The sequence below is a fragment of the Candoia aspera genome, chromosome 2 (assembly GCF_035149785.1).
Source record: "Candoia aspera isolate rCanAsp1 chromosome 2, rCanAsp1.hap2, whole genome shotgun sequence".
Taxonomy (NCBI): Eukaryota; Metazoa; Chordata; class Lepidosauria; order Squamata; family Boidae; genus Candoia; species Candoia aspera.
In genome coordinates, this window is record NC_086154.1 from 12,719,998 (window position 1) to 12,736,558 (window position 16,561).

Below are 16,561 nucleotides of genomic sequence, written 5' to 3' on the forward strand. Positions count from 1 at the left end.
GGCCCATTCACCTTTGACTCTAAAGAAGATATCTCCACCAAGTTCCTTCCATCCATCTCCGACATTGCCGTGTCTGCCAGCCAAGGTAGTAATATCCCCAAGTTTTTGCGAGCGTGGTGGGATGGAAACCAGACTGGCACATCATTTTCCACTGTTCTTCAACTGGAAAGATATCATTTTCTCTAATCCTCGGTAGAAGAACTACTTGTTGAACATTCTGATACTGTTGGGCATGTCTGATGGGTGGCTTACTGTCAGCCTTGCGAGGCAGGCCAGGTCAGGAAACAGACTGAGCAAGGATCTTGAAAGCTTGCCAGTTTTCCTCCACCCCATCTTATGCCAAGCAGAATCAAGGGGTGTTCCACGGGCATCTGCAGGGACAGCAGGTGAAAAAAAAAAGCACAACAATGTCTCGGCGCAAACCCCACGCCTTACGTACTTGCATTTAACATGAGGATGCAAGTACAAAAGGGCAGGAATTTTGTCATGACCCACGTTTTCAAACGGTTGCACCCTCACCTTTTGTAGCCCGTTATTAAAATTAGGGTTTAATTATTTTCTTCCTACCAGGAGCATCGGCTAACAACCGAAGTGACCCCCTTAACGTGTACTTTGTCCTTGACAACTCACGAAGTTTTGGCACAGCAAGATTCACAAAGGCTGAGAAAGCGTTGGCCAAGTTAATCGAGAAGGTACGTTCCATTCAGAAAGCTTCCTTGACCTGGTTTGCTTCAACAAAACCAAAAGCAGCTTGAACCACAAGGCCTATGCTCCAGGATTGTGCATACTCCTCGAAAGCTCTAGTGGCAAGTGGCGGGAAGGGAGACAGCTTGTGGGGAGAAGGGGAGGGGCCTTTTTTGCCAAGAGGCAAGCTGCAGAAATTGCCTTGCTAAGTAGGCAACAAGCATGTATGGAATCCATCTGTCCTGAAGCGTGGTATAAATTATAAAAGAAATGAATAAAAGACAGGCACAAATTCTAAGGCAGAGCCTGAGGGTCAGAAGACCTGAAAGAAAACGCAGACAAAACTGGGAAGGGTCAAGTTCAGAGCAGCAGTTGATGATAGGGAGTAAATGGCTTGCCAGTGTTTTTCTCACATAGTCTTAGGGGTGCCCAGGCAGCGGGTGCCAAAAAGATTTATTTATGTATTTATCTATCTATCAAATTTCATCACCGCCCATTTCAACTTTATTGAAACCCCCTTCCTCCCTGGACTCCCTTGCAGAGTTTTTTATTATTGTTACTCTCATTATGATGGTACCACTTTTAAAGACATAACAACCCTCACAAGGTGGTACCCAGCAGTAAGGCAAAAGATAATAAAACCAAAAGCAGTTTCTTTGGTGTGGGCTCCTCAAGACGAACAGGCGGGCAAGGAGAGATCCGTGGAGGCAGCCGACCAAGTACGCTTGGCCCTACAGTGTCGATGGTGCACTGCCGAAGTACAGAGCCTGATTGGCCAGGTGTTCTATAGAAGCAAATACCGCATGTGAAGGAAGCCATGATAGCTGCCTGCTGAGATGGAATGTCAGCCCGACCCCTGGGGAGAGGAGCGCCAACCTAGAAAGAGAGGAGCTTCGTAGAGGATTACTGAGTCCTGGGAAAGTGGAAAGCTGGATTAGAAACTCAAAATGACACTGCCTTGATTTTGTTAGGTATAAGTCGTAGTAAAGACGACCTCTGACAGGTTTTGAAGATTCTATTACAATACACTAGCGGCAGTAAAGGTCATTCCAGAAATCCCATTGTTTCCTGCTTATTGATCTTGCCTATCTTGAAGGGCATCTGCTGAGACCCTTGGTTTTTCAGGTGATGGTGATGATGATGATGATGATGTGCCATCAAGTCATTTTCAGCTCCTAGCGACCACACAGATAGATTTTCTCCATGATGATCTATCCCTAACCTGTTCTTTTAAGTCTCCTTTCAATCACCGGTGCCTTGCAAACCCAACCCAGGAATTTCTAAGTCGAAACACCTTAGATCGTTTGCTTTTTTGCAGCTTAAAGCAAAATTTATCAAAGAGGTTGAATTTATTCTCTCATATATGGATTTCTCCTAACACCTTGGCTTTCTCTTTTAGATCTCCAGCTATGACATCCTTGCCAATTATGGCATTGTTATCTTTGCCCGTGACAGCAGAACAATTCTGCGTACAACTGATCCACAGAGTAGTAATGCTGACTGGGTGATAGAAAAGCTGAGTTCCATTAGCAGTGATGGTGAGTATGCTGGGCAGAAGAAAGAAATATAAAGATATTTGTGCCGTAGTAGACAGGCCTTGGAGTTTCTGCAACATGGCTGCCAAAGGCCTTTCTTTCATGTATGAAGGTAGAAAAAAATATTGCATTTTCCCACGCAGAGGTATGCAAAGATCGCAACACAAAAACAATAATTATACCTATCATTTCCAGAAATGTCCATAGCCCTTTAACATGGATGCATAATACCGGTAGTCCTCAGTGACCACAATTGGGACCAGCAACTCTGTCACTAAGCGATGCAGTCGCTAAGTGAAACATCACATGACCATGACAGACTTATGACATCACTTCCCATTTGGTCATTAAGTGAAACATCATGCAACTGAAACTTGAGATTTTACCGCTGGCTTCTCCATTGATTCTGCTTGTCGGAAGCTGGCTGTCAAGCATGCAAATGGCGATCACATGACTGTGGGATGCTGCGACGGTCATAAATGTGAGGTCTGATTGTAAAGTTACTCTTTCAGTGCCATTGTAACTTTGAATGGTCGCTAAACAGGGCAGTCATTAAGCGATGTCTACCTGTATAGAAATCCAATTAATAACATTAACAACACTGCAATAATATTCTGAGAGCAGTCTGGTGTAGTGGTTAAGGCACCAGGCTAGAAACCAGAAGACTGTGAGTTCTAGTCCCACCTTAGCCACAAACCCAGCTGGGTGACCTTGGGCCAGTCCCTCTCCCTCAGCCCTAGGAAGAAGGAGGCAAGGGCAAACCACTTCTGAAATCTTGCCAAGAAAATTGTAGTGACTTGTCCAGGCAGTTGCCAGGAGTCAACACTGACTTGAAAGCACAAGAAAAAAGATTCCAGGTTTATGACAGGATAGTGTGCATCAATCTTTAAATTGGTTCAACAATCAACATCCTTACTTTAATAACAAGTTGCATCCATTAAAATGCTATAAAACCTTTCCAGCCCAACCTGTTCCTGAAATGTCGTATGGTTGTAAAACAATAACCGAGATTACTTAACAGCTTCAGTGCAGGTGGTAAAAACAGGCCATTGATTTGCATACGGTTCCTATGAGGTAATGTCAACCTAGAGCAGTGTTGCTCAAAAGTGTGATCCGAGGACCCCTGCGGGCCCCCTAAGCCCCCCTCAGGAGCCTGCAAATTCAAAATTATCTGCCTGCCTATGCTGAAAAATAATACAATATTAAAATCCCATCAAACAATCCTAAGAAGTGGTTGTGGCAGCAAATGTGTCAATTTTAATTTTGAATACGGTCCAAATCGATAAATCTAACCCATACAAAGAAGAGCTCTTTTGGTGTCCATCATAATTTTTCAAAGCGGGAAAGGATCCTGAGAGAAAAAAGTTTAAGAGACACTGAATCTGGAGGATCAAACTTAGACATAGCTGCTATGACTTGAATGGAAATGTCCTCACTGTAAGAGCCAGTAACTGGATCCCTCCTCCGTCCGCTGACCAAATGCTGCTGCTGAACCGCTTCAGGGCACCTCCTGTTCTCTCCCCCTTGGGCTTCATTACATTTAATCCAGGTTTGGACTGGGAGGGTCTTTAAATAGAAGGCGACTTCCAGGGGAGCACAGTTCTCCAAATCAAGGTCTCTCCTCTGCAAAGTTAGGCCCTCGAGCATCCCAGTGTTTTGCAGGGCTTTCTGCAATTCAATTAGCTAACAATGCTACTTGGAGAAAAAGAGAAAACGACCATTGCCCTATGGACAAGTGTTCTGAATACACCCTCTCCTCATTTAGTAACCGCAACCCGTTCCAGCAAATAGACGCTATGAAGATTGCTGGTTGCTGCTGCCTCTTTCAGAGAAACAGTGTACAGTGTCCTGTGCCTGACCCGGTTTTTCCCCCTATTTTCCCCCTTGCAAGGTGAAGAAATTGCCAAAACAAGTTAGCTCTTCCTGCTTTTCTCCTCAGCCCAGCACTTCTGTAAAAAGTGCTAACCTCAAGTTAACACACTCAGCTCTGTGACCTTAATTAGCTGATTAGAACCCTCCTGGCTGGCTTGCAGCTGGGGCCTGAACCTGACCAGACCTTAATCAGTTTCACACTGAAGGCTTTTGTTGACAGGCACGGAAATTTGGTTGCAAATGAGCGCTTTGCTTGGAAAATGAATTTTTTAGTACCGTTTATTACTGTGGTATTTGCAAGTGGTCGCTAACCAAGTTAGTCGCTAAACGAGGAGTGGCTGTAAATCTCATGACAGTTTGTGATGTACTCATCACGGCTGAATTGCACGTTAGCTGCAGAGATGCTTTTTTTATCTCGTGTCCCCCCCCACCCCCCGTTAGGCTTATTGGGACTTATTAAGGCTCACCAACTAGTGCCCCATTCAACTTTGCAGTTTTGTTTTCCAGTATATCCGCTGAGGTCTGGATCCAACACCGGGGGAGGCCTCCAATCCGTCTATCAGATGATGGTTTTGCAGGATGAGGAAGAGAAGCGACAGGGGCTGAACCCCACTCCTGTCTCCTCCACAACACATCATGTCATTATCCTCATAACTGATGGTGAGCAATTCAAGAGGAATATGCAAACTCTGGAGTTCCTTCGGTTGCTCTTGTTTTGTCGTTTCAGAAAGCATCGTTTTAGATTGCCTTAAAAAAAAATTGTAAGAGGAGCCAGCAGTCATTTCAGGTATTAAACACCATTTTACACAAGGTCTTCAACTTCTCTGCCTGGAAAGAAAGGAAGATCGAGACAGACAGACAGACAGACAGACAGAATTAAAAAGGAGAGAGAAGAAAGAAAGATTGAGATAGCGAAAGAAAGAAGAAAGAAAGAGAGAAAGCAAAAGAGAGATTAAGACAGAAAGAAAGAAGAGAGAGAAAGAGATGGAGGGAGGGAGGGAGGAAAATTTTATACCACCCAACTCCCATTGACTCTGGGTAGTTCACAAATGCAAACGCACAGAACAATGTAATACGAAGCAGGGCACAAAGCAGACCCAGGGCCACAACTGGGGGGGGCAAGCAGGGCATGTGCCCCAGGCGCCACGCTGGGGGGGGCGCCAAAATGAGTGCTGGGGGGTGCCAAAATGGGCGTGGAATCCATGTTTGCCCTGGGTGACAAAGACCCTAGTTGTGGGCCTGAGCAGACCACCATCAGAACAAATCCACGTTAACCAGAAAGGGTTTCACCCGTCCTCGTCAAAGGCCCGGGTGAAGAGCCAGTTCTTCAAGGCTCTCCAAAATACCAGCAAGTTGGGGGGGGGGCAGGCAGCTTCCAGAACTCAGGGGTGGCCTGAGTCCAGAAGGCAGGCACTGCGGCAGAGACGTTGCCCCTGAAGGGCCCTGAGAGAGGGCATTGTTTAAGTGAAGGAACTCCGCGGGCATCAACCCTGCTGGATCAGATCAGCTGGGCAGATACTGTAGGCGACCGGAGGGCCCTGAGGTGACCAGCCCCTATGCCAGGGTCCCTAAACTCTTCAGCAAATCGACCCCTTCGTGAAGTTTGAGATTATTCATTCACCCCCAAACATGTATTATATGAAAATAGAAATAAATACTACTTTAACTAATAATACCTTAAGCCAGTTTGGTGTAGTGGTGAAGGCATCAGGCATCAGGCACCTGGGAGACTTGAGTTCTAGTCCTGCCTTGGGCATGAAGCCATCTGGGTGACCTTGGGCCAGCCATCCTCTCTCAGCCCTAGGGAGGAGGGAAGGGCCAACCACTTCTGAAAAACCTTGAACATTTGACCTTGACACAACTGAACGGATTAAAAAAAACTGCAAATAATATTAATAACAACAACAACAGTAACAACATTGACCCTTGGGAACTGATATTGACCACTTTGGGGAACCCTGTCCTGTGCCATGTAGAGTTTTATAGGTAACAACCAGCACCTTGAATTGCAACTTGGCCAAGGTATCCTGAGCTCAATAAATCTTGAAAGACTGGCCATTTGTATCTTACTTTTGTTAAGAGTGGCGGAGGGCTTATAGCCAATCCACAAAACACAGGCACTGAAGTGGCAAGTCTTGGTTCATCCTATTTATTCTATTTATTGAAAGTACATATTTCCTCGTTCACTATCCAATATCCCAGAGCATTTGCGTGTTCTTCAGCAGATGTAGTGTTCGGCTCCCATCTTCCAGAAAGCAGCTTTTTTAAAAGACTGAAGGGCAATGAAAAGTGTTGGTGTGCCAAAGTGTTTATTTTTAGATGTGTATCCCACCTTTCTTTTGTTGAACTCAAGGCAGCATATATAATGCTCCCACCTCAACATTTTTCCTACAACAACAACCCTGTGAGGTGGGCTGTCAGAACTTCCATTTGGCAAAGGCAGAGCAGGTGGATCTCTGCACAGGTGTCGCTGTCAAAAAAATCAAGATGGCAGCCATGTCTGCAATGGAAGCCACACCCCTCTGTGTACATTGGTGCACTTAAAAGGGGGCAGGTCTTAGTTCATGCAGTTGCAGCTACCATCTTGACTTTTTTGCCCCCCTTCCCCATGGATGCCCCTGGGTACTACAGCTCTGGGGATACCAGATGGTGAAGGCAAGCAAAGGCCGTGCTTGAGGCTGCCTAAAGACCTACTGAAAATAGGACACTTTTGGAAAATGTTGGAAATAGAATCCAGGACTGGATGGGACTTTTTTTTATTCAGCAAAGCTGTTTCAGAATCTATTTATTCCATTCCTCCCCTCTCCCCACCGCCACATTATATCTTGCCAGGTCAGAATGACTCTCTGCAATGATCATTTCTTTCTCTAGGCAACTACAATATGGGGGGCTCTCCAGTTGTTGTTATTCAGCAGATGAAGCAGTTGCTTAACATTGGGCAGTCTTCCCAAGACCCTCGTGATGATTATTTGGGTAAGATGATGATGCGTGAGCTGGGCAGCTTCATTTCACCTTGTTTGCATTTCACTGCGGTGACTCAAGACGCAGCCAGTTATTTGGCAGAGATTATTTTATTTTATTTATATGAATTTGTTTATTTACTACTATTACAATTTTGAAGGAAAAAGGAACAGAAATAATTGTACCAGTATTATTTCTTGATAATACTTACATTTTCTATATGCTTTTAAATACAGATTTAAAAGGGTATAAATATATAGTTACAAAAGGGAGGAGGAGAAAAAACTCCTCCACTATAAGCAATAAAATACAGATGGATAACTTACAGGCCTTGAATAACCAGCAGATACTTTAGATCGTATGGCTGATATATTCTATGCTATATAGACATTATTTGGTAATACAGACATTTCATGCCTCCCTTAAATTGTGAAAATATTGATCAGTATGATTAAAATCAATAAGAGGAAAAAAGAATACATAAAGAAAAATAAAGAATAAAGAATTCATTGAAAATTTACTGCAAATAATACGTAGACCATATATCTTATTAAAATAGGAACTCTAGAACCCAAATTCGGGATGTGCCATGTTATTGTCCAGTCTCTGGGTCATAGATCATTTTAAAGTGAACTTCTCCACCACCACAATTTTAATTGTGGATTTGAACTGACGAAGATCTCTTCTTTGGGGAGTTACTTTATTGGAAAGAGATAAAACCATATGCAAGTGAAACGATGTACAGAAAACTCTAAAGTAGGGTCTCTGATCCATGGAACAAATGTTGCACACCGGCTGTCTGGTGATGGTATAATGTGTATATTGTTCCACAAGGAAGTCGGTGGACTTTTTCCTTGCTCAGTGGTGGGTGTAGAGGGCAGAGGGAGCGGCCTTGAAGGACAGGAGGAAGAGCCGCTGCCAAGGCAACAGTCAGATAAGAGGGGCTTGAGTCCAGGCCAAGGAAGTAACCTGAGAAAATGTCCCTAGCTCACACAAATATAAAGGGAGGGGGAGGGAAGCACATTGACTTGCAAGTCCTGACTTACGTGGCATTGGTTTTTTAGTCTGGTCTATCTTGGCAGTGGCAGGCTGGTTCCAGACAAGTGTAAGAGGCCGTATGCCAGCAACAAACAGGTCTATAACCCAGATTGGATGGGATCATCCCCATTGATGAGAATGTGTTATGGGTTGAATTAAGCCCATAATCAGGAGATTACTCACGACCAGTTTCAGTTAAACAAGGCTACAGGATATGACATATTTGTGCCAGAAATTCCCCTGGAAGCCACAGTGGTAGATTTACCTGTAAAAGAATCCATGACAAGATCTGGCATTAATAACTCCATGACATTACCCTTCCTGGAAGTCCAGAAAAAGGGAATGACACCTGTCATGGTTCTGTGGAACCTTTAAGTTCAGAAGCAACCAACCACTATACCTTCCTCTTATCTGCTCTTATGGGGCCCCCTTGATGCAGAATCTGTGGTTTCATCAAAACAACAAAATGAGCTTTGCGATGCTGTGATCCACCCCTTACGTACTTGCGTGCAACATGGTGACTCTCATTTTCTCCTTTCCTCCTCTTGTCCCTTCTGTGGATGCTAATGTCTGGCCAGTAGGAAGCCAGCAGACCTCATTCAGCAAAGCTTTTTGGCCTGTTGTCTGAAAGCATTTTCCTGCAACTCAGCATTAATGACTTACTGCGTGGCGGATGCCTGGTTTCACTCTGGAGCTGTGGTATTTCCCTCCTTAATTTCTATTTCTGTCCACATTTCCATCTAGATATTTTTGTCTTCGGTAACGGCCCTGACATCAACATGGAAATTATTAATGAGTTGGCTTCTCACAAACCCAACGAGAGACACAGCTTCATTTTGAAGGACTTGGATGAACTGCAAGAAGGCTTGGGAAAAAGTGGTAATTTGAATGTTCATTTCACTGATTTCATGACTTGGCACTGACACTCAACATTTTCTTTCCCAGAAAAGGAGGGGAGGGGAGGAGAGGAGAGGGAAATATAGTTTACACCGACAATATTAATTATGCTGTGCCTCTCCATGCCTTTCTATCCTTGCAGGCCATCCTTGTTTCCACTACATCCATTCACGTCATATATCAGCTTTGTTCCTTACATTTCTCACCATCCTCTTTTTCAGGATCTCACCAATCCCACCCAACTACAACTTCCTCAATCTTCCTTTTCATCTCCACCTCCTCCTTCATGTAATTGTTTTGCAGTTGGGTCCTTGTTTGTTCTTTCTCTGGGAACAGATCACATCAATGTAGTTTCTTCATGCTGATCATTCCCTTTGGTATTCAGTCCACATTCACTCGGCATGCATTCGCTCCTGACACGGTCTCTGCTTGTTTCACCATCCATCCTTCTTAAGTAATCTCAGCTCCACTGACATCTCTGTTTCTCCTGAAACCCCCAACTCTCACTTCCATTTAACAAACTGGTCAAAAGCAGATTCTTACATGGAGGCATTTCCCTTCTTTCAACATTCATTCATTTGTTGCAACCAGCCACACATTACCCACTACCTTCCTCCTGGTGTTTGCACATCTTAATATTTCTCCATTTTCCCATCTTTACCAAGGGACATAAGTTAATCCTCCTGCTCTAGTTTTTCACCATTTACATATAACTTGCAATTGTTCTCTCCTTTTCCCCTGTCACACACAACTACCTTGATCTTCAGTGTATTAATTTTCAAATCTGTATTTCTGTCCTCCAATCTATCTAACCTTTGCTTGAAATCATTCCACTTCCCAGCCAACAGGTTATCCTGTGTGTACAAAAGCACATACACATTCATGTTCCTGATCAATACAACTCTACCATAATCACAAACCTTTCTTACACATTTTCCATTAATATATTAAACAACCAAGGGTCCATCACATAGACTTAACTTACTCCTGGCTCAATGCTGAACCATTTGCTAAGCATTCCGTTATCATACCTTTTAACTAAAATATCAAGTAAACAATCAACTTTTCAACATGTATACATTACTCAGTGACCTGCCATAGAGGAAAAATCTGGTCTGCCCATCCCTTGCCCAGCATATAGCTGCACTACACATCCCAATTTTTACTGTCTCCTCTCATATGGGTCCCATCAAAATTCTACCAAACACTTTCCTGACACACTTAATCTCCCTTTAGTGATTGCATTCATTCTTGCTACCATTCCCTTGCTACAGTAACGGCATCCTTCTCATCACCAGGCACACATGAGGTTTTCACACTCACAGGAAACAAGTCACACAGCCATGCCACCAACAAATTACATCCCTATGTTAACATTCCTCCAGTTATACCATTCACACCGGAACAAAATAGGCAATTTGGCTTTCAAGCAAGCAAGCAAGCAAATAAATAGAGAGACAGTTGAGAGAATTGAGAGAATCAAGAGAGAATTGAGAGGAGAAAGGGCTAGAAATCTGGAATCAGTAAAATATTCAGTATGTGCGTAACACCCTGCAACTTTGCATGGCATCATAGACTTAATAATGATCATTTACAATGGCTCAGCTATCACTAGATCTCATGCATTTTCACCTAAAATCTCAGGAGAACACTAAGATCTTAGAAGATTCGTCAATCTGAAGAGAATTTGGCAACTTTTATACTTCTTCATTGTAAATGTTTAATTAGGGCACCATCTTTAGGTTTTATGGGTATGGGGGCATCCATCCATGGGTAGCACATTGCCAAGCCCAGTTATAAAGCCTTTCCATGGTGGTGGTTGAGGAATAGAAACGGGGAAGCCGCTGACAATCCACTTTGCTCTGTTTCCATCCCAGGGAGCCCAAGGCTGTGGATGTCACTTGTTTCCAACTTTATATTGTCCTTCCTAGGAATCCAGAAGTCCCACCCATCTGTCTCCCTTCCAGCCTGCTCAACTCCTCCTGCTATTTCTAGGAGGTTCCTGATTCCAAAAACATGTCTTTCTGTTCCTAGGTGATGGTGAGTCTTTGCCCATATGTGGTTTCTCTCCGGGACAGGAAGCAGCAGATGACTATCAGAAGTTTCCCTGGTTTGCCAGAATCGTCGTCAATGTAAGGCCGAGTAGCACAAAGATCGATACACACTTTTATTCTGGCCATAAAAGCAGCAGAAAACCATTTACAACAAGAATCGAATTTATAACAATAAATCATTATCCGGTAAAGATAACCTGAGCTATAAAAAGTGGCCAGACAAAAGATAAAACCAAGAATCATTAAAAGAGGGAAATGACACAAAAGTGGTATCTAAAAAGCTACCTCTAAAAAGTGGTGTCTAGAAAGATAAAAATATAGGATATGAAAAGGCAGCTGTCTAGCTGAAACAAATTGAGCAAATCAGAAGATTAATTAGGTTGTTATAAGGCAAAAAGAAAAAACACTAAAATAAATAATATCAAGCAGCAGATAAAACAGTAAAAGTAAAATTACAATTGAACATGAAAGCTGTGTAAATGCACATTTGAAACTTTGAGAGCGCATACAGAATACACTCACACAATGGGTGACTTGGGAGGCCTGTTTGTTTATTAAATGGCTGCCATGATAGACTTTCCAGTTCATAGAACAGTCCTTTCCCACAAGGTGAACTGGACCCCAGGATATTTTTCTATGATCCCCATGACACCTTTATGGGGTCAAAAGTCATTGCTGTAAATCAATCTGCTCGATGCTGGGGCTTTACAGCCTTCTATTTTTTTAAGACTCTTTTTTTAAAAGGCAAGTGGGCCACCAAAGGAAATACATAGTTCAGTGTATCTCAACCTTGGCAACTTTAAGATGTGTGGGCTTCAGCTCCCATCTTGAGATAAACTCCATCACTGTTTACTCTTCACTGAGATGGTACACTGGAAAGGTCCGGTGTATACAATTTGTAGTCTTCTGTGTATTGCTGAACTTCAATTCCCAGCAGTCTGAGCCAGCATGGCTAGAGGTGGAGGATGCTGACATTGTAGTTTAGGGCAACGGGCAAAGAACAGCTGCTTAACTGGGCAGCTGTCAATCAAACTCAAGGCATAAGCAAAACTCAGCATTCCAAGCATGAAACGTGCCAATGCTTCCTGGACCATTTCCTTTTTCTATTGAACAAGGGGATCGGAGGCAAAAAAAGGAACATTCCATACCCCAAATGCCGAATTTTGTGCATAACTGTATAGCAATGAAATGTCTGGCAAAATGCCCTTTGTTCATGCTTGTTCATGTGTGGACTCCCAGAATTCCCCACCCAGCCTGGCTGGGGAATTCTGGGAGCTGAAGTCCACACATCTTAAAGTTGCCAAGACTGAGAAACATTGCTCTAAGGTGAAACTGCTGGTGCTCTCCATGATCCAGGGGGATTTTCACTTCCAAATTTTAGGAACCACGGCAAGAAACCTGCAACGGAGTCATTGTCGCTGACCAGTACATCATGACAGCGGCCCACTGCTTCGCTGGGATTAATCGGAATGAAGATCTCAGTGTCATCCTTGGTAAGCCAAATTCTTGCATGGGGCATGGGGATAGGAAGAAGAAAGGGTGGATTATTAACTGGTGAAAAAAGACTTGTCTACTTTGTTCTTGTGCCATTAACAGTTGGTAGGGATGGTTTCCATTTCCATTGTCCCATTACTATAATGGCCTCCATCATCTGAGAAGGTTTCCGGGAAGTTCGCAATTCCTCTGTCTTTTCTTTAGGAACCGCCCACTTTGCAGTAGCCGAAATCCGACGCCATCCGGAGTACAATAGTCAGAAACTACAAAATAAGGGCATCCAGAAATTCTATGATTATGACGTTGCCCTGGTCAAACTCACCGAAAAGCACCTACCATCTTTTGCAAGGTGAGTTGAAAGGAGATGAGGGGGGGAGTGCTGTAAATGCTGGCTGTGTTATTGGGTTACATACCTTTGATTTGCTAGTTAAAAGGAGCTCAGGTAGGAGGGCTGAAAAACAGCACATCTGTGTTACCTAAGGCAGGAGGTAGGAAGTAAAAAGGGCGAAAATGTGGTTAATACTCTAATAAAATATGTTTCCAGGAACTATGTACTGGGAAAGTAATGTGAGAAGGGTGTGCAAAACATTCTGATTTCAAAACATTCAAAAGGTTGTGGAGCAAAGCACTCTAAGCTACAGAGCTTCGTTCTGAATTTGAACAAAATAGGGCATTTCATCCCACATAGTTTCAAGCACTCTGCCATCAGCTTCTCAAAGCAAACATGCATCCTTTTTATTTGCTATCAATTTGCTATGAGAATTTAATGGTTTTAATTAAAAATAATACACTTGGGCAATATTTCTACAGGTTGGGTGGTAGTCAGCACTTAGTATGGTCTATGCTTGGTGTAGTACATCTGTCTTTGCTCTCCTTGACCTCTTGGTGGCCTTCGATACCATCAACCTTGGTATCCTTCTGGATCGGCTCTGTGGGTTGGGAGTGGGTGGCTCAGTATTGGGCTGGTTCTCTTCCCTCCTACGGGGCCGGTACTAGTCAATGTTGATTGGGAGTGAAAGGTCCTGCCTGTGGCCCCTACCATGTGGGTGCTGCAGGGTTGGCACTCTCCCCACTCCTATTTAACCTCTACATGAAGCCGCTGGGTGAGATAATTTGTTGCCATGGGGCGAGGTATCATCAGTATGCTGATGATACCCAATTATACATCTCTGCCCCTGGCAAACTAAGCGATGCGGCTGATGTCTTGTCCTGGTGCCTGGGGGCTGTGGGGGTCTGGATGGGGAGCAACAGGTTTCAACTGAACCCTGGCAAGACTGAGTGGCTTTGGGTTTTTGGGCCTTCTGGATCTGGGACTTTACCATCTTTGGTACTGGATGGGGTGGCAATACCCCAGACAGACACAGTGCACAACCTGGGGATCCTAGATTGAGTCCTGCTCAAGGAGCAGTTGGCAGTCATGGCTAGGAGGGCCTTTGCCCAGCTTCGTGTTGTGTGCCAGTTGCACCCTTTCCTGGACCATGAGGCTCTACTCACAGTCGCCCACACCCTGGTCACCTCCAGAGTGGATTGTTGTAATGCGCTCTACATGGGGCTGCCCTTGAAGAGTATCTGGAAGCTTCAGCTGGTGCAAAATGCAGCTGCATGGACAGATACGTGTGCTTCTAGGATGGCACATGTTGCACCTCTATTCCGTGAGCTGCATTGGCTGCCAGTCTGCTTCTGGGTACAATTCAAGGTGCTGTTTTTGTCCTTTAAAGCCCTACATGGCATCTGAGGGACAGCCTCTCCCCAATCTCATCTGCCCATCCCATCAGGTCCAGCAGGTGGGGTACATTGTGGGTCCCGTCTGCTAAAGAGCTTCATCAAATGGGACCCAGACAACATGCGTTTTCCGCTGGGGCTCCCGCCCTCTGTAACATCATCCCTCCCACCCCAGGGTAAGGTTAGCCCCAGTCCTGTTAGCCTTTCAGAAAGCTTGGAAAATGTGGTTCTTCCAGCAGACTTGGGGATCTCATGGGGAGCCTGCGCGATGGTTATATTGTGTAAGATTTGGGTTCTCCCGCAATCTTGTTTTTATTACCTTATTTATCTTGTTCTTATTTACTTTTCAGTAGTTGTGATATTGTTTTAACTATTGGTTGTACACCGCCCAGAGTCACATTTAGTGAGATGGGCAGCTATATAAATGTGATAGATATAGACAGAGAGATAGATAGAGAGATAGAGAGATAGAGAGATAGAGAGATAGAGAGATAAGATAGAGATAGATAGATAGAGATAGATAGATAGATAGATAGATAGATAGATGATAGATGATAGATAGATAGATGATAGATAGATAGATAGATAGATAGATAGATAGATAGATAGATAGATAGATGATAGATAGATATAGATAGATGATAGATAGAGATAGATAGATAGATAGATAGATAGATAGATGTTAGATAGATAGATAGATAGATAGATAGATAGATAGATAGATAGATACTTACATACTTACATACATACTCCACTTATTTGCTGCCTTGGGATGAAAAATAAGGGAACAAGGGGGTTGTTTTGGATCCTCACTGTTCCTTGTTTCTGGTTGGTTGGTTTTGTCCAAGACAGTGTAGCTCACTGAAATGTTTCAGAAGAACCTTCCAAGTGGGATTTTTTGCTCTTACTCAAAAGAAAATATTCTTTTACTGTTCTGTGCATATCTCTAATTATTTGTTTTACTGTAAACTGCCCAGAGTTGCTCTTTGAGTGAGGTGGGCGACTGAAATTGAAATATAAATAAATAAATGATGTGGACCCCATCACTGGAGATACTGTAATGACCAGTATCCTTCTCTGATACCCCCTTCCTATAGGCCAGTCTGCCTACCATGCACGGTAGAAACCACGAGGATTCTCAGAAAGCCACATCCACAGACCACTTGTAAGGATCATGGTAAGAAGCTAAGGCTACAGTTCTCAGGAGAAACAGCAAACATATTTAGCATCCCTGGTGATGAACTCTTGATTTAATGGACTAGTAGAGGGAAAGGGGTGTCCATTAAAACCGAATGTTTTTAAATTGAGTGCTTATCCTGCCCCTAACAACAAGAAGAATGAATACAGCAGCCTTTCTCAAACTTTGACCCTGGAGGAACCCTTGAAATATTTTTCAGGCCTCAGGGAACCGCTGCACATAGGCCAGAAGGTACAAAATTATTAAATTTGTTTCATGGGTAGGCCTGTCTATACACATTAACAGTGTTCTTAAAGTAAATATAAAGAATGCAATTTACCTCTTTCATGTGAAGCTGCCGGAATTTGAAATAATTTTAAAAATAAATCGTGATCTCTCAGGGAACCCCTAGTGACCTCTCGTGGAACCCTGGTTGAGAAACCCTGGAATAGAGCAAGGCTGGTGTGCATTCTTCTCTCGCTCACTTCAGTAGCCCGCCTGTACCCCCAAACCTCCCAGCACCTTCCTTCCCTCTTCCCCACAGCTGTTACCATTGCCAAGGATCCAGTGCAGCATCAGCCCTCCCCACACCCCATTTTCCCAATGCTTTATCTCACACGCCTCCCCTCAGCCACCAGCGATGTCCGCTGTGGCATATTATGTCCGCTAAATCCAGAATTTGCTAAACCAAGGTTCGTTAAATTAACTTTAACCATGCACCTAGCAGTGGCAAAGATTCAGGGCTGCATTCCTGTTTTCTTTGCCAGCTCCACATTGCTCCTTTATGCCAGCTTTACTGATTAGGTGACATCTTGGGAACATGGGTGGAACGGGGTAAAGGTTTAGCGCAAACTCAAATGCTTGTGCATTGGACTTGTACCATATGTGTCCATTGAAAACCTGGTTCTCTTCCACCATCCCTCCCTTGTAGATTAATGCCTTGCCAACGCTCACCATCCTGCCTTACATTTCCTGTTTTTTTTCTAGAGGAAGAACTCCTGTATGATGGGAACATTCCTTCTTTTTTCATAAGCAACTGCAAATATAGCCACGGCCAGGAGTCTGGATTGCTCCGGAGAGACGTGTGGATCAAGAGTGGGGAAAAGGTGCTAACTGCAGCTGGGCCA

The 16,561-nt window shown here is 43.8% G+C and overlaps 1 protein-coding gene across 1 annotated transcript in view; it reads left to right on the forward strand.

Annotated features, from left to right (window-relative positions):
* Nucleotides 1-16,561, forward strand: part of CFB (complement factor B) — a 34,484-nt gene that overhangs the window by 14,050 nt on the left and 3,873 nt on the right. The window contains exons 5-15 of the mRNA XM_063291237.1: nt 2-85; nt 571-692; nt 2,084-2,222; nt 4,599-4,751; nt 6,963-7,064; nt 8,835-8,969; nt 11,022-11,119; nt 12,423-12,534; nt 12,740-12,884; nt 15,355-15,434; nt 16,422-16,540. Coding sequence (XP_063147307.1) covers nt 2-85; nt 571-692; nt 2,084-2,222; nt 4,599-4,751; nt 6,963-7,064; nt 8,835-8,969; nt 11,022-11,119; nt 12,423-12,534; nt 12,740-12,884; nt 15,355-15,434; nt 16,422-16,540 — 1,289 coding nt within the window. The remainder of the gene's footprint in view (nt 1; nt 86-570; nt 693-2,083; nt 2,223-4,598; nt 4,752-6,962; nt 7,065-8,834; nt 8,970-11,021; nt 11,120-12,422; nt 12,535-12,739; nt 12,885-15,354; nt 15,435-16,421; nt 16,541-16,561) is intronic.